Below are 23,422 nucleotides of genomic sequence, written 5' to 3' on the forward strand. Positions count from 1 at the left end.
CATGTAAATGCTACTGTACACACTTTATTCTTTATTCCTCTCCTCCGCAACACATTCGGCAGGGACTTGAGCTGCACGTGCAGCACTTGATTTTCTAAAACATATTGATGTCCATCTTAAATTAAAATTTCCATAAGTTTAGGTACTACATGTATTTGGCTTTCTAGTTCACACAATAGAAATGATCAGCTGACCTATAAAGGGGTAAATAAACGAGGCAGCTCATTGCTTCCATAGTAGTTATTCTGTCACTGAGATTGTCAATCTTTGGATTTAAAAAACAGCTTCTTATAAGGAAAAGCCTTTGGCTTCAAATATAGCCACTTGTTTAAGATGCCCAGTTTCCTTATAAATTAGAAACAGCTTAAAATATTTCGACTTCTCATTCTTCGGGCTGCCTTTCTCCGAATCTGATCCAATTCATATTAAAGTATTTTACAGAATTGACCACATTTTAGCAACGTCTAGTTTGATTGGATTCTTTAAAAGGGTCGGCAGATTATTTAATTAAATATGAAGCCGCCTCAGTCATCAGTAAAAGTGACACAAGCGACCTGATTGTTTTCGTGTTTTTCACGTTACCATTTCAACCGAGCATTCTACGGTTCCCTGAGAATATAAGAAGGCCAGGCTCATTTCATTTCAAGAGATGAGAAAGGCAGCATGGAGATGAATGGCCTGCACGCAGTGGTGGTACCTTACCCCGCCCAAGGCACCATCAATCCTCTCTTCAATTTCGCCCACCTTCTCTCCTCAAGAGGGGCTTTCATCACTTTCGTACACACTGAGTCGAGTCACAACCGCATCTTCAAAGGAGCTGCTATAGATAATGATGATGAAAAATTCAAGTTTCTCACCATTCCAGAGGGGTTACCGCCAGATCAACTCTCCAATCCTGCCGACAGCATAGCCGCAATAGAAAACCTTGGCCCAGCCTTGGAACATCATCTGCGCTGCGCCTTAGCTGAAGGAGCTCCTCCCATCACTTGCATTATAGCGGAATCTTTCATGTCTTGCACTTATCAAGTCGCCATCAACATGGGAGTGCCCCGAGTGATCTTCTGGACAATGTGCGCCGCCTCCTCTATTGCTCAGTGCTACTCCAACCTCCTCCTCTCCCACGGCCACATTCCTGTCAAAGGTAAGTATTGCTCAAGGTTTGTTTTGATTGCACGAATATGCTTGTAATAACAGAGGATTTATAATTGCAGAGGAGCATATGAGGAGGGAGGACAAAGTGATCACTTGCTTGCCCGGTAATCTACCGCCTCTGTTGCCGAGTGATCTCTGTTCCTTCTTTCGGACGACCGACACATCCGATGTTTACTTCCAGTGGTTTCTTCGCGAGTCCCAAATTCAAAGTAAGGCGGACTATGTGCTCATCAACACATTCGATGAACTGGAACCCCCTCAGATGGTAAACGCGCTGTCCTGTAACGGCTGCCCTGCTTTGGCAGTGGGGCCTGTCTTTCTTCCCAATTTCTTGGAAGGAAAAGGTTTGAGCAAGCAATCGAGTCTTTTGAAGCAGGACGAGAGCTGTCTCAAATGGCTGGATTCCCAATTGCCCAATACCGTCATTTATGTTTCCTTCGGAAGCCTCGCAGCCACATCAAACGAGCAGCTGGAGGAATTGGCAATGGGGTTGGAAAATAGTCAGCACCCTTTTCTGTGGGTGTTGCGCAATGATATTGCGGGAGGTATGCCTGCCACTCTGCCGGAGGGTTTTGAAGAGAGAGTGAGAGATCGGGGACTGATTGTGAAATGGGCACCTCAGGTGGAAGTTTTGTCTCACCCTTCTGTAGGGGGGTTTATTACGCACAGCGGGTGGAACTCTTGTTTGGAGAGCATCAGTATGGGAGTTCCCATGCTCGGATGGCCCCATTTCTCTGATCAGTTTCTGGACTGCCGCTTTTGCAAGGACGTGTGGAAGATTGGCATGGATTTTGAGAGCGTCTATGTTGATGAAAATCCAGTGGTTACAAGGGAGGAGATTGACAAAGGGGAGAGGGGACTAATCGAGGGTTCAAAAGAAGAGGAGCTAAGAAAAAGAGGCATGGATTTGAAAGAGGCGGCTTTCAAAGCGGTTGAGAGCATCTATGTTAATGAAAATCTGGTGCTTACAAGGGAGGAGATTGAGAAAGTGGTGAGGGGACTAATGGAGGGTCCAAAAGCAGAGGAGCTAAGAAAAAGAGGCATGGATTTGAAAGAGGCAGCTTTCAAAGCGGTTGGGGAAGGAGGTTCTTCATTTTTAAATCTGAATAGGTTTATTTGTGACATAATTGAACTTTCTAAATTGACATCTATTAAAGTGGTCAAACCGTAAAACCATTTCTAGCTAACTAGAATTTTATCATCCATCTCTTCTATTAGGTTTTATCTTTTGCCAATTTTGCTGATTCACGCCCTGTGATTGCTCATGAAGCATTTAAATAAAATGATGTTGAGTCTATTGGTAACAAAATGGAACCCATAAAAATCAAAATTGCTATTTGAATAGATTGTCTCTTTTGGTGTGCTCTATTCCCTGTACTTTATCACAATTTTGTTGAAAATATGCAAGAGTATTTTAATGTTGTATAGGTACCTAACAAGCGCCATATTTATCTTTTAGTTTAGAAATTAATTATAATTCAAGTACTATAGTTTTACAAAAAAAAAATTGATATAATATATGATAGATAAATTTTATTTTGTAAATTATGTTTTTGTAACAAATTCACACAAAAATGCATTTTCAATAATGGACAAAGAAATATATAAATAATAATAATAATACCACATACAAAAATATTTACCAAGATGAATCTAATATTATGGAGAGATGCATGAAAGAGGTCCATGTGGTTTCAACAATGGGAGGACTCCTAGCACTTGCTTGCAAAATTTAGAGGTGGGTTCCTACATTCCCTAACAACATTCCTCTTTGCAACCTAAGCCCCATGACAAATTTCAAATTTCCCTTTCTCAATCCAAACAAGAATTGTTCAATCGATGTCAAGAATATTCCAATGACAACCATAAATAAATACTCTCAAATATTTAAATAAATACTCTCAAATATTTAAATAAGTAAAGAAATAAATAAAATAGTTAAATATACTAATAAGATCTCAAATATTTCATGTGGAAGTAGAAGATGACCATTTATGTCTAAATTAGATACAACTAAACAAGGCAAATTAGGGAAGAAGTTGATCAAAGATAATATTAAAATAAAATATGATTTTAGTGTTAGTTTTCTAAAAGAAAAGGGAACTTTGTAATATGAAGTGGACTAATAAGATCTCAAATAGTTAATGTGGGAGTGGAAGATGATAGTATATGTCTAAATTAGATACAACTAAACAAGGTGAGTTGGGGAAGAAGTCAATCAAAGATAATTTCAAAATAGAATATGAGCTCACAAATTTCTGGATTTGATTGTGTACAGTTTTTTTACATCAACGTTTCGGATCATACTACATGATCCATCATCAGGATGCTAGAGAGAAAAGAGAAATTTGTGAGCACATTAGCATGATACTACATGATTTCATGTTCTCTTTTCTCTCTAGCATGCTGATGATGGATCATGTAGTATGATCTGAAACGTTGATGTAAAAAAACTGTACACAATCAAATCCAAAAATTTGTGAGCACATTAGCATGGATTGTGGAAATCTAATAGATCTCAATAAACTATGACTTTAATGTTAATTTGCTAGAAGCAAAGGGAGTTTTGGAATATGAAATAGATTAATAAGATCTCAAAAGATTTGAAATCATTCATATGGTAGTAGAAGATGATAGTAATGTCTAGAAATTAGATACAACTTAACAAGGTGATTTAGAGAAGAAGTTGATTTAAGATAGTTTGAAAGTAGAAATATATAAATTTAGCAATGAAAAAGTATAAATTCTAACATTTAGTTCATTTATCTATTTATCTAAAAATTGAATTAAGTTCAAATGATAAATAACTTTCTTTAGAAGCTATATATAAGAATCAAAATTAGTCCTTCTATCCATTTCCTCTTAGAAATAAATTAGTTAACTAGAAATCTTAGTTAAGAACTATAATATAGCAGGAAAAAAAAATAAAAGTATATTAAAAATAATTAATAACAATTTAATTCATATATTATAAAATTAACTTTAATTATTTAAATTTAATTTTAACTAATGAAAATAATTCATTTATAAACTAAATTCAATTATATAAATAATTAAATGTATTACTATTATTATCATCTTTATATCTAAGAAACGAATGTATTGTCTACATTTCTGAGTTTAGAGAATAAATGACATGCGTAATATGTTTTAGAGAATTAAAAATAACAACTCTTTCTGGCTATAGAGAAGTTAGAACTAACAATGCTTATTGATACTATCCAAGAAATCAATTATTTTAGCAACTCGAAGTCATATCAGAGATGATAAACAGACAAAACGTTACTATAAATTTCATTGTCAATCATTTTTGGCAGGAAATACCAATGAATGTCTGGTCACCGGGTATACTTTAAAAAGCCAAAAATTTAAAGGGCTAGTTCTCACATAAAGCAGAGGAAGAATCGACCATTTGCCATTTGTTAATTATTGTTAGTTGGACAGCTGTTATTTCTGACCCGGAAATAGCAGCACCATTTATGGGTAGCTTGGACAGCTGTTCGTCCTTATCTATGAATAGCGGTTGTATTTATGGGTGGTTTGGACAGTTGTTTGTCCACTTGCCAAAAATTAGTAAATGGTTATTATTTACTAATTTTAGTGATTCCTTTTGGACACTTTGCAACCAATTCTATTATTGGCTGTCGAGTTGTCTTAATCTCAGCCGTTGGTTAGATTTAATCTCGGTCGTTGGTTTACCAACAAGAGTAGTATAGAAAGGGGTCATTGAGTCATTTGGATGTGAAGAAGCTTTGGAGAAGCAGTTTGCAGTGTTAGCAAACAGTCTTGCAGTGTTAGCAAGGGCGCAGTGTTAGCGTAGGGATAGCAGTGAGAAATATCAGCGGGAGAAATTAGGAGGTTGTCGGAGTTCTGCCAGTGTGAGGCAAAGAATTTTGTATCTCTTGATTTGTTGAAGTTTAATATAATTTCTCATCTGTAGAACTGGTTTTCCCTTAGGGGTTTTTCCAGGGACAATTTGTCCGAAAATATTGTGTTGATTCTGTTGCGCATTTCTTTCCGTATTTTAAGTGAAGTTGCAGTTGTGTTATTTTTCGATATTAGCTGAGAATTTGTTTTCAGCAGTTTAATAATCATTTATGATAGGAGATTAATAATCAGTGACTACAATAGTTTGATTTTTCACATGGTATCAGAGCATTGTTAAGGGTAGAAGATTTTTGCCCTAGGAAAGAAATTTTGATCTCTTTAGATTTATTATTGCTTTAAACCCTTGAGATGGCTTCAGCTGGTTTGAGAGATCGGGATAGATTGGATGGTGCCTCAAATTTTGGTGTCTGGAAGGCCAGAATTTCTTTATTGTTGGAAGAGAATGGTATCAAGGATTATGCTACCAGTGGTGTACCTCTACCAACGGATGCAACACAGCTTGCAGCATATAGGAAGGACGATGCCAAAGCGAGGAGGATTATCCTTGATGGTGTCAAGGATCATATTGTTCCACATATCTCGGAGCTAGATACAGCAAAGAAGATGTGGGACGCCATTCTAAATCTATACCAGAATGCTACCACTAACAGGAAGTTGATTCTCAGAGAGAAGCTAAAGAATACCTAGATGAATCAGGGAGAAGATGTCACAAGTTACCTCACCAGGCTCAGACTTGTCAAGGATGAGTTAGCAGCTGTTGGAGATAGCCCTAGTGATGATGAGCTAGTGAGAATAGCCCTAAATGGGTTTACTAAACAATGGAGTGTCTTTGTTCAAGTTGTCAATGGACGAGATACTTTACCGAGTTGGGATCGACTATGGACTGATTTCACTCAGGAGGAGTTTAGACTAAGTCTTGTCAATGGGGCCAACAAGAGTCAGAAAAATGAGGTGGAACAAGAGAACGTTGCCCTGGCGGGTAAAGGGAAAGCAAAGAAGGGATCTAGCAAAGGATCAAATTCACAAAGTGAAAAGAAGAAGAAGGACCTTTCTAAGGTCAAGTGCTTTGGATGTCACGAGTTTGGCCACTATGTCAGTGATTGCCCAGAGAGGAAAAAGGGTAAGAAGCAGGTGGCAGCTTCAGCAAGTGCAGAAGAACTCTCCAGCAGAATGGAAGATGAGTTTGCACTCATAGCTTGTATGGTTAGCTCAACCTCACAGTGTGTTTGGTATATAGATAGTGGGGCGTCATTTCATATGACAGGAGTTAGAGAGTACTTCTCCAGTTACAAGGAGGAGGACACCAACATCCAGATTTCTATGGGAAACTTGTCCAAACTCAACCCTGTTGGGCAAGGGACTGTTCAGTTTCAGAGGGAGAATGGAAAGATAATTCCTCTTCATGATGTGTTATATGTGCCGGGCTTAGGTATGAATTTTATTTCTGTATCTGTTCTTCAGGATAGGGGGTATAATGTACTCTTTAGAGGGACACATGTGTTGATTAAGCACAAGGATTGGAAATCACCCATAACTATTGGAGTTAGGAGTGGTCGCCTTTATAGATTGCAGTTTGATACTCCTAAGGCACTTATGAGCAACAGTAATCCTAGAGATCTTGGAGAGCTATGGCATAGGAGGTTGGTCCATATTCATCATGGAGCACTTAGATTGCTTCGTGAGACCGTGACAGGTGTTCCAGAGGTGAGCATAGAGCATGACGATGTATGTAAGGGATGTGTGTTGGGGAAGTTTGTGAAAGCATCTTTTCCAAGGAGTGACACCAGATCTAAGGGTGTTCTTGATCTAGTACATTCAGATGTTTGTGGACCAATGTCAACGATATCTCTCAGAGGATATGAGTACTATGTTACTTTTATCGATGACTTCTCTAGAAAGACCTGGATATACTTCTTGAAGACTAAAGATGAGGTTTTCAGTCGATTCCAAGAGTTCAAGGCTCTTGTGGAGAACTCGACAGGAAAGAAGATAAAGGTTCTTCGGTCAGACAATGAAGGCGAGTACAAAGGATATGTCTTCCAGGAGTTCTGCACCAGAGAAGGAATCAAGAGAGAATGGACTGTTCCTTACAATCCACAGTAGAATGGAGTTGCTGAGAGGAAGAACCGTTCTATATCGGAGGCAACAAGAGCTATGCTACATGACCAGGACATGCCCCGTTACTTATGGGCAGAGGCGTGTAATACAGCAGTCTACATTCAGAATAGAGTTCCACACAACGTGCTAGGGAAGATGACACCAGAGGAGGCTTTCACAGGGAAGAAGCCAGATGTTAGTCACTTCAGGATATTCGGGAGTTTGGCATATTGTCATATTCCTGGAGATACACGGACAAAGTTAGATCAGACTGCAGAGAGGGGGTACTTTGTTGGGTACAGTGAGACCTCAAAGGCATATAGGATTTTCATTCCAGGGACTAAAAGAGTTATTGTCAGATGGGATGTCAAGTTCATGGAGGACAAGGCATTCAAGAGATCTAGAGATTTGCCAGCAGATGATCAGAGTGAGTAGCCAACAGAAACTCCAAGACCAAGTCAAGGGCATCAAAGCTCAAGTACAGTTACCAGTATGAGTGTAGACTCAGTTAGTGAAGATTCACAGAGTATGGAGCAACAGGTGCAACAGGAAATGCATCTGGAAGACTTAGAGGTTGACATTTCATCCTCTATAATTGGCAGCAGGAACCATGTGGTTCCAGATACACAAAGGGATACTCAGGAGTTTGTGAGAGATCCTAGGAAGAGTACTAGACAGTGAAGACAACTAGCCAAGTTCAATGACTATGTGGCATTAGTTAGTCAGTTGGTAGATAGTGAGCCTTCTAGCTATCAGGAAGCTGCAGAACATTAGGTATGGCGAGATGCTATGGTTGAGGAATATTCTTCAATAATGTAGAATGATGTGTGGGAGGTAGTACCTAGACCAACAGATAGGGTTGTAGTTGGATCACGTTGGATCTATAAGATAAAGCACGGTGCAGATGGTAGCATCGAGAAATACAAGGCTAGGTTTGTGGCAAAGGGGTTCTCTCAGAAGGAGGGAATAGACTATGAGGAGACATTTGCTCCAGTTGCCAGGTATACTTCTATACGAGCTGTAATCTCACTTGCAGCACAGATGGGATGGCAGATCCACCAAATGGATGTCAAGACAGCATTCCTCAATGGTGAGTTGAAGGAGGAGGTATACATAGAACAACCAGAAGGCTTTGTAGCACACAACAAAGAGACCCACATGTGCAGATTGAAGAAAGCGTTGTACGGACTCAAGCAGGCTCCTAGAGCGTGGTATGAGCGCATTGATACATACTTGCAGAAAATGGGCTTTGTGAAGAGTGAAGCAGATGCTAACCTCTACTACTTGATGGTTAGGGGTGAGATTTTCATTCTTGTTCTTTATGTGGACGACCTATTTCTTACAGGTTCACTAGGGCTCATAGTGGATTGCAAGAGGAACCTTGCAGAAGAGTTCGAGATGAAGGATTTAGGACTTATGCACTACTTTCTAGGCATGGAAGTGTGGCAGACAAATGGGGAGATTTTCCTTGGTCAAGGGAAATATTGCATTGAAATCTTGAAGAAATTCAGGATGGAGGATTGCAAAGCCATGTCTACACCCATGATCACGAATTGGAGGAAGGTAGATACATCTAAGGAGAAAGATGTAGATCCCACTTTATATAGACAGTTGATTGGTTCACTTATGTATTTGTTCAACACTAGACTAGATATAGCATTTGCAGTAAACTCTCTTAGTCAGTTCATGGTTGAACCAAAGAGAATGCATTGGATAGCGGCTAAGCATGTGCTACGTTACTTGTGTGGTACAGTCGAGTATGGGATCAGATATGTTCGAGGTGAAGGTATCAGGTTGATAGGCTATACTGACGCAGATTGGGCAGGAAGTACAATAGAAAAAAGGAGCACTTCAGGGTGTTGTTTCAGCTTGGGATCAGGAGTTGTATCTTGGTTCAGCAGGAAGCAGAAGTCTGTGGCTCTAAGTTCAGCAGAAGCAGAATACATAGCAGCTACCATGGCGACATGTGAAGCTATATGACTTCTAAAGTTGTTAGTAGCCTTGTTTGGTCAGCAGGTTGAGACTACTGTGATACATTGTGACAATCAGAGTTGCATCAAGTTGTCTGAAAATCCAGTGTTTCATGATAGGTCTAAACATATAGATATCAGATATCACTTCATCAGAGATTATGTACAAAGGGGAGTTGTTCGACTACAATACATACCTACAGATGAGCAGGTAGCAGACATTCTGACGAAGGCTTTGGGAAAGGCCAAATTTATCTTCTTCAGAGATAAGATGGGTGTCATGCAGAACAGCTTCCTCGCTAAGAGGGAGTGTTAATTATTGTTAGTTGGACAGCTGTTATTTCTGACCCGGAAATAGCAGCACCATTTATGGGTAGCTTGGACAGCTGTTCGTCCTTATTTATGAATAGCGGTTGTATTTATGGGTGGTTTGGACAGCTGTTTGTCCACTTGCCAAAAATTAGTAAATGGTTATTATTTACTAATTTTAGTGATTCCTTTTGGACACTTTGCAACCAATTCTATTATTGGCTGTCGAGTTGTCTTAATCTCAGCCGTTGGTTAGATTTAATCTCGGTCGTTGGTTTACCAACAGGAGTAGTATAGAAAGGGGTCATTGGGTCATTTGGATGTGAAGAAGCTTTGGAGAAGCAGTTTGCAGTGTTAGCAAACAGTCTTGCAGTGTTAGCAAGGGCGCAGTGTTAGCGCAGGGATAGCAGTGAGAAATATCAACGGGAGAAATTAGGAGGTTGTCGGAGTTCTGCCAGTGTGAGGCAAGGAATTTTGTATCTCTTGATTTGCTGAAGTTTAATATAATTTCTCATCTGTAGAACTGGTTTTCCCTTAGGGGTTTTTCCAGGGACAATTTGTCCGAAAATATTGTGTTGATTCTGTTGCGCATTTCTTTCCGTATTTTAAGTGAAGTTGCAGTTGTGTTATTTTTCGATATTAGCTGAGAATTTGTTTTCAGCAGTTTAATAATCATTTATGATAGGATATTAATAATCAGTGACTGCAATAGTTTGATTTTTCACACCATTAATAGCTAAATCAGCTTTTATAGCTAAGTTTGTCATAAATTTGATATAATGTATTTAAATATCTCTTTCTTTGAAGTTCAATTTTTCAATGAGAATTTTTTTGTGTAGATTGAAAGCAAATATGTGTATAAATCATTTATTCATAGTACATATGTCACTTTTTCTTAATATTTTTTGAATTACATATAATTTAAATATATTGATCATTCTTAAACATCACACACTAACGAAGAATTAAATTTGCAAAAATAAGTCAATTTTGACTATTTAACATTTTCAGTCTAGAAAATCAAGCTTTTGTGTGTGATGTTTAAGCCACCTAAAATAGATCTATGAAGTGGCTAATATTTTATATGGTATGTATGAGTCATATGTCCAAAAATTCTATCTTTTGGGTTGAAACAAATTTAAAAACATCAAAATTGTGAGCTTTAAAAATGATAGTCATTAGTTGAATTCTTGATAATTTTATAATCTTATGGTCTCTAGCTCATTTCTAGCTTTGTCCAACATTTCAAATTTCCAAAATATGACTCTTAAGTCAAAATTTATTTGAGGTTAATCATGTTCTCCAAAATACACAATTCCATCCCAATTCTTAACTACTCACTATTACGTTTGGGCCTAAATTGCGATGTCCACCCAATGCCTAAGTGACAATTTCACAAATTGGCTCCCATTGGACATGTCCACTACAACATTTGGGTCAAATTGCGATGCAAATTTGCAACGGTAGTCTAATTTATGGTGATTTTCATTTTTTTTTTGCAATTTTCCTCGACGTCGTCGCAATACCTATGTAAGCATTGTAATTGTGATGCCTATTGTGGAGAGTTATACACAAAAGAAGGTGGACAGATCCAAATGAGGGTGGATAGCTCTGAATGTCGCCATGCCCTTGTGCTTGGTGCATTTCATTCCTATGATATATCTCTGAATTTCGTTGGCGTACCATTGCTCTGCAATTTCGTTGTTGTGATCTCTATTAATTATTGTTAGTTGGACAGCTGTTATTTCTGACCCGGAAATAGCAGCACTATTTATGGGTAGCTTGGACAGCTGTTCGTCCTTATCTATGAATAGCGGTTGTATTTATGGGTGGTTTGGACAGCTGTTTGTCCACTTGCCAAAAATTAGTAAATGGATATTATTTACTAATTTTAGTGATTCCTTTTGGACACTTTGCAACCAATTCTATTATTGGCTGTCGAGTTGTCTTAATCTCAGCCGTTGGTTAGATTTAATCTCGGTCGTTGGTTTACCAACAGGAGTAGTATAGAAAGGGGTCATTGGGTCATTTGGATGTGAAGAAGCTTTGGAGAAGCAGTTTGCAGTGTTAGCAAACAGTCTTGCAGTGTTAGCAAGGGCGCAGTGTTAGCGCAGGGATAGCAGTGAGGAATATCAGCGGGAGAAATTAGGAGGTTGTCGGAGTTCTGCCAGTGAGAGGAAAGGAATTTTGTATCTCTTGATTTGCTGAAGTTTAATATAATTTCTCATCTGTAGAACTGGTTTTCCCTTAGGGGTTTTTCCAGGGACAATTTGTCCGAAAATATTGTGTTCATTGTGTTGCGCATTTCTTTCCGTATTTTATAAGTGAAGTTGCAGTTGTGTTATTCTTCAATATTAGCTGGGAATTTATTTTCAGCAGTTTAATAATCATTTGTGATAGGAGATTAATAATCAGTGACTGCAATAGTTTGATTTTTCACATGGCATCAGAGCATTGTTAAGGGTAGAAGAGTTTTGCCCTAGGAAAGAAATTTTGATCTCTTTAGATTTATTATTGCTTTAAACCCTTGAGATGGCTTCAGCTGGTTTGAGAGATCAGGATAGATTGGATGGTGCCTCAAATTTTGGTGTCTGGAAGGCCAGAATTTCTTTATTGTTGGAAGAGAATGGTATCAAGGATTATGCTACCAGTGGTGTACCTCTACCAACGGATGCAACACAGCTTGCAGCATATAGGAAGGACGATGCCAAAGCGAGGAGGATTATCCTTGATGGTGTCAAGGATCATATTGTTCCACATATCTCGGAGCTAGATACAGCAAAGAAGATGTGGGACGCCATTCTAAATCTGTACCAGAATGCTACCACTAACAGGAAGTTGATTCTCAGAGAGAAGCTAAAGAATACCCGGATGAATCAGGGAGAAGACGTCACAAGTTACCTCACCAGGCTCTGACTTGTCAAGGATGAGTTAGCAGCTGTTGGAGATAGCCCTAGTGATGATGAGCTAGTGAGAATAGCCCTAAATGGGTTTACTAAACAATGGAGTGTCTTTGTTCAAGTTGTCAGTGGACGAGATACTTTATCGAGTTGGGATCGACTATGGACTGATTTCACTCAGGAGGAGTTTAGACTAAGTCTTGTCAATGGGGCCAACAAGAGTCAGAAAAATGAGGTGGAACAAGAGAACGTTGCCCTAGCGGGTAAAGGGAGAATAAAGAAGGGATCTAGCAAAGGATCAAATTCACAAAGTGAAAAGAAGAAGGACCTTTCTAAGGTCAAGTGCTTTGGATGTCACGAGTTTGGCCACTATGTCAGTGATTGCCCAGAGAGGAAAAAGGGTAAGAAGCAGGTGGCAGCTTCAGCAAGTGCAGAAGAACTCTCCAGCAGAATGGAAGATGAGTTTGCACTCATAGCTTGTATGGTTAGCTCAACCTCACAGTGTGTTTGGTATATAGATAGTGGGGCGTCATTTCATATGACAGGAGTTAGAGAGTACTTCTCCAGTTACAAGGAGGAGGACACCAACATCCAGATTTCTATGGGAAACTTGTCCAAACTCAACCCTGTTGGGAAAGGGACTGTTCAGTTTCAGAGGGAGAATGGAAAGATAATTCCTCTTCATGATGTGTTATATGTGCCGGGCTTAGGTATGAATTTTATTTCTGTATCTGTTCTTCAGGATAGGGGGTATAATGTACTCTTTAGAGGGACACATGTGTTGATTAAGCACAAGGATTGGAAATCACCCATAACTATTGGAGTTAGGAGTGGTCGCCTATATAGATTGCAGTTTGATACTCCTAAGGCACTTATGAGCAACAGTAATCCTAGAGATCTTGGAGAGCTATGGCATAGGAGGTTGGGCCATATTCATCATGGAGCACTTAGATTACTTCGTGAGACCGTGACAGGTGTTCCAGAGGTGAGCACAGAGCATGACGATGTATGTAAGGGATGTGTGTTGGGGAAGTTTGTGAAAGCATCTTTTCCAAGGAGTGACACCAGATCTAAGGGTGTTCTTGATCTAGTACATTCAGATGTTTGTGGACCAATGTCAACGATATCTCTCAGAGGATATGAGTACTATGTTACTTTTATCGATGACTTCTCTAGAAAGACCTGGATATACTTCTTGAAGACTAAAGATGAGGTTTTCAGTCGATTCCAAGAGTTCAAGGCTCTTGTGGAGAACTCGACAGGAAAGAAGATAAAGGTTCTTCGGTCAGACAATGGAGGCGAGTACAAAGGAAATGTCTTCCAAGAATTCTGCACCAGAGAAGGAATCAAGAGAGAATGGACTGTTCCTTACAATCCATAGCAGAATGGAGTTGCTGAGAGGAAGAACCGTTCTATATCGGAGGCAGAAAGAGCTATGCTACATGACTAGGACATGCCCCGTTACTTATGGGCAGAGGTGTGTAATACAGCAGTCTACATTCAGAATAGAGTTCCACACAAGGTTCTAGGGAAGATGACACCAGAGGAGGCTTTCATAGGGAAGAAGCCAGATGTTAGTCAGTTCAGGATATTCGGGAGTTTGGCATATTGTCATATTCCTGGAGATACACGTACAAAGTTAGATCAGACTGCAGAGAGGGGGTACTTTGTTGGGTACAGTGAGACCTAGAAGGCATACAGGATTTTCGTTCCGGAGACTAAAAGAGTTATTGTCAGACGGGATGTCAAGTTCATGGAGGACAAGGCATTCAAGAGATCTAGAGATTTGCCAGCAGATGATCACAGTGAGCAGCCAACAGAAGCTCCAAGACCAAGTCAAGGGCATCAAAGCTCAAGTACAGTTACCAGTACGAGTGTAGACTCAGTTAGTGAAGATTCACAGAGTATGGAGCAACAGGTGCAACAGGAAATGCATCTGGAAGACTTAGAGGTTGACATTTCATCCTCTACAGTTGGCAGCAGGAACCATGTGGTTCCAAATACACAAAGGGATACTCAGGAGTTTGTGGGAGCTCCTAGGAAGAGTACTAGACAGCGAAGACAACCAGCCAAGTTCAATGACTATGTGGCATTAGTTAGTCAGTTGGTAGATAGTGAGCCTTCTAGCTATCAGGAAGCTGCAGAACATCAGGTATGGCGAGATGCTTGGTTGAGGAATATTCTTCAATAATGCAGAATGATGTGTGGGAGGTAGTACCTAGACCAACAGATAGGGTTGTAGTTGGATCACGTTGGATCTATAAGATAAAGCACGGTGCAGATGGTAGCATCGAGAAATACAAGGCTAGGTTTGTGGCAAAGGGGTTCTCTCAGAAGGAGGGAATAGACTATGAGGAGACATTTGCTCCAGTTGCCAGGTATACTTCTATATGAGCTGTAATCTCACTTGCAACACAGATGGGATGGCAGATCCATCAAATGGATGTCAAGACAGCATTCCTCAATGGTGAGTTGAAGGAGGAGGTATACATAGAACAACCAGAAGGCTTTGTAGCACACAGCAAAGAGACCCACGTGTGTAGATTGAAGAAAGCATTGTATGGACTCAAGCAGGCTCCTAGAGCATGGTATGAGCTCATTGATACATACTTGCAGAAAATGGGCTTTGTGAAGAGTGAAGCAGATGCTAACCTCTACTACTTGATGGTTAGGGGTGAGATTCTCATTCTTGTTATTTATGTGGACGACATATTTCTTACAGGTTCACTAGGGCTCATAGTGGATTGCAAGAGGAACCTTGCAGAAGAGTTCGAGATGAAGGATTTAGGACTTATGCACTACTTTCTAGGCATGGAAGTGTGGCAGACAGATGGGGAGATTTTCCTTGGCCAAGGGAAATATTGCATTGAAATCTTGAAGAAATTTGAGATGGAGGATTGCAAAGCCATGTCTACACCCATGATCACGAATTGGAGGAAGGTAGATACATCTAAGGAGAAAGATGTAGATCCCACTTTATATAGACAGTTAATTGGTTCGCTTATGTATTTGGTCAACACTAGACCAGATATAGCATTTGTAGTAAACTCTCTTAGTCAGTTCATGGTTGAACCAAAGAGAATGCATTGGATAGCGGCTAAGCATGTGCTACATTACTTGTGTGGGATAGTCGAGTATGGGATCAGATATGTTCGAGGTGAAGGTATCAGGTTGATAGGCTATACTGACGCAGATTGGGCAGGAAGTACAACAGACAAAAGGAGCACTTCAGGGTGTTGTTTCAGCTTGGGATCAGGAGTTGTATCTTGGTTTAGCAGGAAGCAGAAGTCTGTGGCTCTAAGTTCAGCAGAAGCAGAATACATAGCAGCTAGCATGGCGACATGTGAAGGTATATGGCTTCGAAAGTTGTTAGTAGCCTTGTTTGGTCAGAAGGTTGAGACTACTGTGATACATTGTGACAATCAGAGTTGCATCAAGTTGTCTGAATCCAGTGTTTCATGATAGGTCTAAACATATAGATATCAGATATCACTTCATCAGAGATTGTGTACAAAGGGGAGTTGTTCAACTACAATACATACCTACAGATGAGCAGGTAGCAGACATTCTGACGAAGGCTTTGGGAAAGGCCAAATTTATCTTCTTCAGAGATAAGATGGGTGTCATGCAGAACAGCTTCCTCGCTAAGAGGGAGTGTTAATTATTGTTAGTTGGACAGCTGTTATTTCTGACCCAGAAATAGCAGCACTATTTATGGGTAGCTTGGACAGCTGTTCGTCCTTATCTATGAATAGCGGTTGTATTTATGGGTGGTTTGGACAGCTGTTTGTCCACTTGCCAAAAATTAGTAAATGGTTATTATTTACTAATTTTAGTGATTCCTTTTAAACACTTTGCATCCAATTCTATTATTGGCTGTCGAGTTGTCTTAATCTCAGCCGTTGGTTAGATTTAATCTCGATCGTTGGTTTACCAACAGGAGTAGTATAGAAAGGGGTCATTGGGTCATTTGGATGTGAAGAAGCTTTGGGAGAAAAACGTTTGCAGTGTTAGCAAACAGTCTTGCAGTGTTAGCAAGGGCGCAGTGTTAGCGCAGGGATAGCAGTGAGGAATATCAGCGGGAGAAATTAGGAGGTTGTCGGAGTTCTGCCAGTGAGAGGCAAGGAATTTTGTATCTCTTGATTTGCTGAAGTTTAATATAATTTCTCATCTGTAGAACTGGTTTTCCCTTAGGGGTTTTTCCAGGGACAATTTGTCCAAAAATATTGTGTTCATTGTGTTGCGCATTTCTTTCCGTATTTTATAAGTGAAGTTGCAGTTGTGTTATTCTTCGATATTAGCTGGGAATTTATTTTCAGCAGTTTAATAATCATTTGTGATAGGAGATTAATAATCAGTGACTGCAATAGTTTGATTTTTCACAATCTCTTCATTTCATTGTTGTGCCTTTGCTCTTCAATTTGGTTGTTGTGCCCTTGTGATCTCTGTATTTCATTGTTGTGCCCCTGCTCTGTGATTTGGTTGTCGTGTCCTTGTCATCTCTGCATTTCATTGTCATGCCCTTTCTTTGTGATTTCGATGTCATGCCATTTCTCTGCGATTTTGTTGTCATGTCATGCCTTTGCTCTGTGATTTTGTTGTTGTGTTGTGCCCTTACTCTGTGATTCCATTGCCATGCCCTAGCTTTGCAATTTTCTTCAAGAGTATGTAAATGTTGGTTTCTTTTCCTTCTAAATAGGTAGCTCTTTATATCTCCTTATGAACATGTATATTTAAAAATCTTTTCTAAGGTTCTTATTACATCTTAGCTACATAATAGAAAAATTGATCCAACTGCATACATATCCCAGAATCCAAATAATAATAAAATAAAACTCACTCAACCCATGCTAAGTGACTTACCTCAAGATCCTTTACAAAAAATAATGTAGACTAGGAAAACTAGGCATAGTTCAGAAGAAATTTTCCAAAAACATATCATAGCCAATAGAAATTAACTTTTTCTCCTAAAATAATGTTTGATTCGCCATGATTTTATAGTTTTTTTCCAAAAGAACGTTTCTTAAAGTTATTTGTATTTGCAATCAAAATAAATAACCTTAAAATCAAATGAAAGAGGTTAAAGAACCTCAATAAAAGTTAGATATCTTGTGTGATGCATGCGGCCAAAAATGTTGACAAGGTTTCTTTGGTACTCGTGTGAAAGCAATGGAGCTATGAAAATTGTAGTCTAGAGACCTCAGGAAAATGTCCTCATAAGAAGTCAATGAATTCGACCTTTTGCTGAAAATAATCCTAAGCAGATGCAATCAGCCCATCAAAGCATAGGGGTGTGAACCAGTCTGCATATGAACTATTTGACTAAATGTGAAGAAATGATGGGAGAGGTGTCTTTCAGGCCTCAAGAGGAAAATAGAACATGATATTTGGATGGGAACGTATCAAATAGTCTGCAGTCTGAACACTTGAAGAATCTGGTCACACAGTTTGAAATGCTTTGTTATTTTCAGTCCCTAATACTGAAGTAAAACTCCTTTTGATATTTTCAGTTTAAAATACATTTTATCAATTATTTTTCTAAAACATATTGATATCCATCTTAAATTAAATTCAGTTTAGGTACTACATGTATTTGGCTTTCTAGTTCATACAATAGAAATGATCAGGTGACCTATAAAGGGATAAATAAGCGAGGCACCTCATTGCTTCCATGGTAGTTATTCTGTCACTGAGATTGTCAATCTTTGAATTTAAAAAACAGCTTCTTATATAGACACTTGTTTAAGATGTCCAGTTTCCTTATAAATTCTGAAGAAACAGCTTAAAATATTTCGACTCCTCATTCTTCGGGTCGCCTTTCTCCGAATCTGATCCAATTCATATTAAAGTATTTTAAAGAATTGACCACATTTTAGCAACGTCTAGTTTGTTTGGATTATTTAAAAGGCTCGGCAGATTATTTAATTAAAAGCCGTCTCAGCCATCGGTAAAAGTGACACAAGCGACCTGACATCACCCATTTTGAAGGATCCATTTTCGTGATTGTTTTCGTGTTCTTCACGTTACCATTTCAACCGAACATTCTACGGTTCCCTGGGAATATAAGGCGGCCAGGCTCGTTTCATTTCAAGAGATGAGAAAGGCAGCATGGAGATGAATGGTCTGCACGCAGTGGTGGTCCCTTACCTGGCCGCCCAAGGCACCATCAATCCTCTTTTTAATTTCGCCCACCTTCTCTCCTCAAGAGGGGTTTTCATCACCTTCGTCAACACCGAGTGGAGTCACAACCGCATCTTCAGAGGAGCTGCTATAGATAATGATGATGGAAAATTCAGGTTTCTCACCATTCCAGATGGGTTGCCGCCAGATCACGGTCGTCTCTCCAATCCTGCCGACCACATTGTCGCAATAGAAAACCTTGGCCCAGCCTTGGAACATCATCTGCGCTGCGCCTTAGCTGAAGGCGCTCCTCCCATCACTTGCATTATAGCGGAATCTTTCATGTCTTGCACTTATCAAGTGGCGAAGAATCTGGAGGTGCCTCGGGTCATCTTCTGGCCAATGTGCGCCGCCTCCTCTATTGCTCAGTGCTACTCCGACCTCCTCCTCTCCCACGGCCACATTCCTGTCAAAGGTACGAAATCTATTCATTTCAAGGTTTATTTTGATTGCACGAATATGCTTGTAATAACATAGGATTTATAATTGCAGTGGAGCATATGAGGAGGAAGGATAGAGCGATCACTTGCTTGCCCGGTAATCTACCGCCTCTGTTGCCGAGTGATCTCTGTTCCTACTATCGCACTACTGATACATCGGACGTTTACTTCCAGTGGTTTCTTCGCGAGTCCCAATTTCAAAGTAAGGCGGACTATGTGCTCATCAACACATTCGATGAGCTCGAACCTCCTGACACAGTAAACGCGCTGTCCTGTAACGGCTGCCCTGCTTTGGCAGTGGGGCCTGTGTTTCTTCCCAATTTCTCGGAAGGAAAAGATTTGAGCAAGCAATCGAGTCTTTTGGAGCAGGACGAGAGCTGTCTCAAATGGCTTGATTCCCAATTGCCCAATACCGTCATTTATGTGTCCTTCGGAAGCCTCGCAGTCACATCAAACTAGCAGGTGGAGGAATTGGCAATGGGGTTGGAAAATAGTCAGCACCCTTTTCTGTGGGTGTCCCGCAATGATATTGCGGGAGGTATGCTGGAGGGTTTTGAAGAGAGAGTGAGAGATCGGGGACTGATTGTGAAATGGGCGCCTCAGGTGGAAGTTTTGTCTCACCCTTCCGTAGGAGGGTTTATTACGCACAGCGGGTGGAACTCTTGTTTGGAGAGCATCAGTATGGGAGTTCCCATGCTCGGATGGCCTCATTTCCATGACCAGTTTCTGGACTGCCGCTTTTGCAAGGATGTGTGGAAGATTGGCATGGATTTTGAGAGGGGACTAATAGAGGGTCCAAAAGCAAAGGAGCTAAGAAAAAGAGGTATGGATTTGAAAGAGGCAGCTTTCAAAGTGGATGAGAGCATCTTTGTTGATGAAAATCCAGTGGTCACAAGGGAGGAGATTGAGAACAGCAAAGGAGCTAAGAAAAAGAGGCATGGAATTGAAAGAGGCGGCTTTCAAAGCGGTTGGGGAAGGAGGTTCTTCGTTTCTCAATCTGAATAGGTTTGTTCGTGACATGATGGATCTTTCCAAATTGACATCTATTAAAGTGGTCGAACCATAAAACCATTTATAGCTTTAAAGAGGTTATATCTAGCGAAATGATAAGTAGAGAGTTATACCTCGATATTTTATCATCCATCTCTTTTATTAGGTTTTAGCTTTTTCTATGAAGGCTCTATGATTGTTCATAAAGTTTTTAAATAAAATGATGTTAAGTCTTGGAAGAAACCCATTGGTGATGACATGGAGCCTTTAAGATAAAAATCAAAATTGCAATTTGAATAGATTCTATCTCATAAAAATCAAAATTGTAATTTGAATAGATTCTCTCTTTCTTATGCTCTATTCGCTTTGCTTTATCACAATTTTGTTGAAAAGTCACAAAAGAATTTAAAGTTGTAGGTATCTAATAAGTGACATATCTTTTAGTTTAGCAATTAATTGTAATTCAAGAAATAGAATTTTATAAAAACATTGATATAATAAATGATAGATAAATGCTACTTTGTAAATACATTTTTAATTCATATTTTAAATTGTTTTCTACATTTATAAAAAATATTAAATAATGGAAAAAGTTATATATATATATATATATATATATATATATATATATATATATATATAGAGAGAGAGAGAGAGAGAGAGAGAGAGAGAGAGAGAGAGAGAGAGTCAAATCTTTCCTTGGATGAACCCAACATTCGAGACGCATGCACGAAAGAGGTCCAGGCAGTTTTGACAATGGGAGGGCTCCCTAGCATTTGCATGCAAAATTTAGAGGTAGGTTTCCTATATTCTCTAACGACATTCCTCTTTGCGACCTACGACCCATTGACAAATTTCAGAGCCCCCTTCGATCCAAACAAAGATTGCTCAATCTATGTCAAGGATATTCCAAGGACAACCAACTTGACATAGACAAAGGGCCTGAAAGTCAATATTCCTCATAACCTTATCATAAGTCAAGTGGAAGATGTTTTTTGTAGAGGTTTGATTGGTATATTTTGGAATCTTTCTTGATCAAAAGATTCATTGACAAAATGGATTCACAAACATTAGACGAGCGTAGTTGAATCTTTCAATATAATCAGGGAGGGGGTTTTTCATTTCAATATATTTGAGTGTAGAGGCTAGAGGAACATTCGAGAAACAAAGAAATTGGTTGATGGATGGGCACAAGCTTTTCATTGAAACAAGGAGCCCCAATCGCTTCGCCCATTTTGAGGATCTCAGTTTCTCTCTGTTTTCGATCTGTCTTTCACCGCTACATTTGGAACTCAAAGATCTAGATCTGTTAGAAATAATAGGGAACAAGATTGGAATCTTCATGAAACATGATCTTGTCTCTTTTGATGACTGTGATAACATGGTTAAAAATTTCTATTTATTAGATTCTTATAAGCCATGGGAAGGGCCTATTCCCATTCAGACTTCATTTGGATCTTGCAATCAAAGAATTTCCAGAGACAATACTCTAATTGTAATGCCTACCCCTAGTTTTCTTTTCATGTTGGATTTTCAGAATCTTTTAGGCCAATTTTTTGATTCGCAGTACTTGGTTACTAAATTTGATTAGATGATAATTCATATTCAGTTGATATATTTGATAAGCTACTTAATATATGATTATTTCAACTTCTTATGTTTATCCTTTCAATGATGATGTTACGTATGTTCATATAGTGATTTTAGTTATTTCATTATGATAGATAGATGGATGATTTATATGCAATTTTCTATGGTTACTTATCCCACACTTGCATATGTATGGTGCACTTGTATGTTTTACTTTATGTTTGTCATTTTTGATGTGGTTGAAGGAGGGAGTCATAGTCACCTGCTAGTCAAGATCTATACGATGCACCACTTCCCACCATTTCCCTTTTAGTTTAAATTATATGTGTATGTACATGCTCGGATTTTATGCAAATTACAGGTACCGAGTATCAACTTCCCTGAATTGCCAGGATGAGTGTGCCCTATCGCAATATCTCAATGGTAAAAAAGGGGAGATAATTCTTGAGTCCAAATCCTAACCTTAAGCCAATTGTCCTAGAAAGTAGGACAAGTATCTGAGTTATTTACCCTTCCAAATTTGTCAAGTGACATGAATTCATGATTTTGATCCTTGAATTTAATCTAGTACTCTATTCTTTAAATTGGGTTTTCATATTTGGTTTTATGGGTCTGTTGTGATGTTTAGTTGTAATTAAATCAAATTAAAAGATTTAATTAAATTCCTAATTTTGGTGTAATCATATTTACTTTATTTAATAATGATATATTAGGAGTTTCATTTTTATAATAAACTCTACATATTATTATTAGTTAAATTAATAAATCTTTTATTAAAAATGTCTTGCGATTTAATAAGAGAGAGAAATAATTAATTTAATAAAGTTTATTTTAATTAAAATGCAAAATCTTGCACATGAAATTAAAATATAATAAATTAATTAAGAAAAAGGTTTTGCGTGATTGTGAAACTGAAGCCCTAATTGGAGAAAGCTCTTTATTAAGAAATTAGAGCTCATTTCTCTATACACAGATTTGGAGGAACCAATTTCCAAGAAGAGGGTTTTCGAAAGAAAGGGATTTTGCTTGCAAGCTCCATGCATCTATTTTTTTAGCATCAAATCCAAGTAGGATCTTGTCAATTTTGCATAGTAGGTTCTTCCTTTGGAATATCTGTCTTCTGCATGTTTGAATGGAATTATTTCAAAATTTAATTGGGTTGATGCTTGTTTGTGAATTTATTGTTCTTCATTTCTAAAATATTTGTAAATGAATTTAATATGGGAAACTGTTGTTTTGTAAGTTTAAAGATTCATATTTTGATTCGGGTAGGGTTTGGAAAATAGATAAAAATTTGATATGCAAAATTCAATTGGTTGCTCTTGTTTTCCCTCTCAGATCTATTATGAAAATTTTATTAACATATATATGTAATAAAAATTACCATGGTAAATAATTTATTGTGTTAATTTTTATCACATATTATTTGCTAGAAATCGTAGAATATCATTTGTTTTAGGGGTGAGCATTTGTTTTATGTTTTAATTTTTTATTAAAAATGTATAAAAAATATAATATAATTTGAAAGAGGGAATCTAGGCAATGACCTCCCCGTCCCCCTTCTCGTACTATTATGGCCACTAGCTGCAAAGGCAGCCAGTGCCGTCGGCAATAGCCGTAGCTGTTGTTGCAACCAAATCTGCCTAAACAGCCAGTGTTGCCATTAGCAACAAGGGTCGACGAGCCTAAAATGTTAGTTTAGATTTTGTTATTATTATTATTAAATTTTTTTAATAAAGTTTTATAATATATTAAATATTAAATATTAATATGTTAAATGTTTAAATACTATTATTAAGTATTAATAAATTTTTCTATATTATTAAATTGATAATTATTATTATTAATAAATAATGTTAACATTATTTTATTAATGAATTAATGATTATTATAATATTAATTTAAG

The 23,422-nt window shown here is 38.4% G+C and overlaps 1 protein-coding gene and 1 pseudogene across 2 annotated transcripts; both read left to right on the forward strand.

The window, feature by feature from the left end:
- Positions 1-640: 640 nt before the first annotated feature.
- Positions 641-2,496, forward strand: LOC149580327 (7-deoxyloganetin glucosyltransferase-like). The gene is made up of 2 exons (XM_089790307.1): positions 641-1,141; positions 1,212-2,496. The coding sequence occupies exons 1-2, from the start codon at positions 664-666 to the stop codon at positions 2,321-2,323; spliced, it is 1,590 nt and encodes a 529-aa protein (XP_089646433.1). The 5' UTR covers positions 641-663; the 3' UTR covers positions 2,324-2,496.
- A 15,928-nt stretch (positions 2,497-18,424) lies between these two features.
- Positions 18,425-20,021, forward strand: LOC149580328 (UDP-glycosyltransferase 85A1-like; annotated as a pseudogene). The gene is made up of 2 exons (XR_016353490.1): positions 18,425-18,911; positions 18,989-20,021. The product of XR_016353490.1 is annotated as a UDP-glycosyltransferase 85A1-like (transcript).
- The last annotated feature ends 3,401 nt before the right edge of the window (positions 20,022-23,422 follow it).

This window comes from Cupressus sempervirens, chromosome 1 (assembly GCF_028749045.1).
Source record: "Cupressus sempervirens isolate cs-2001-9-10 chromosome 1, ASM2874904v1, whole genome shotgun sequence".
NCBI lineage: Eukaryota > Viridiplantae > Streptophyta > Pinopsida > Cupressales > Cupressaceae > Cupressus > Cupressus sempervirens.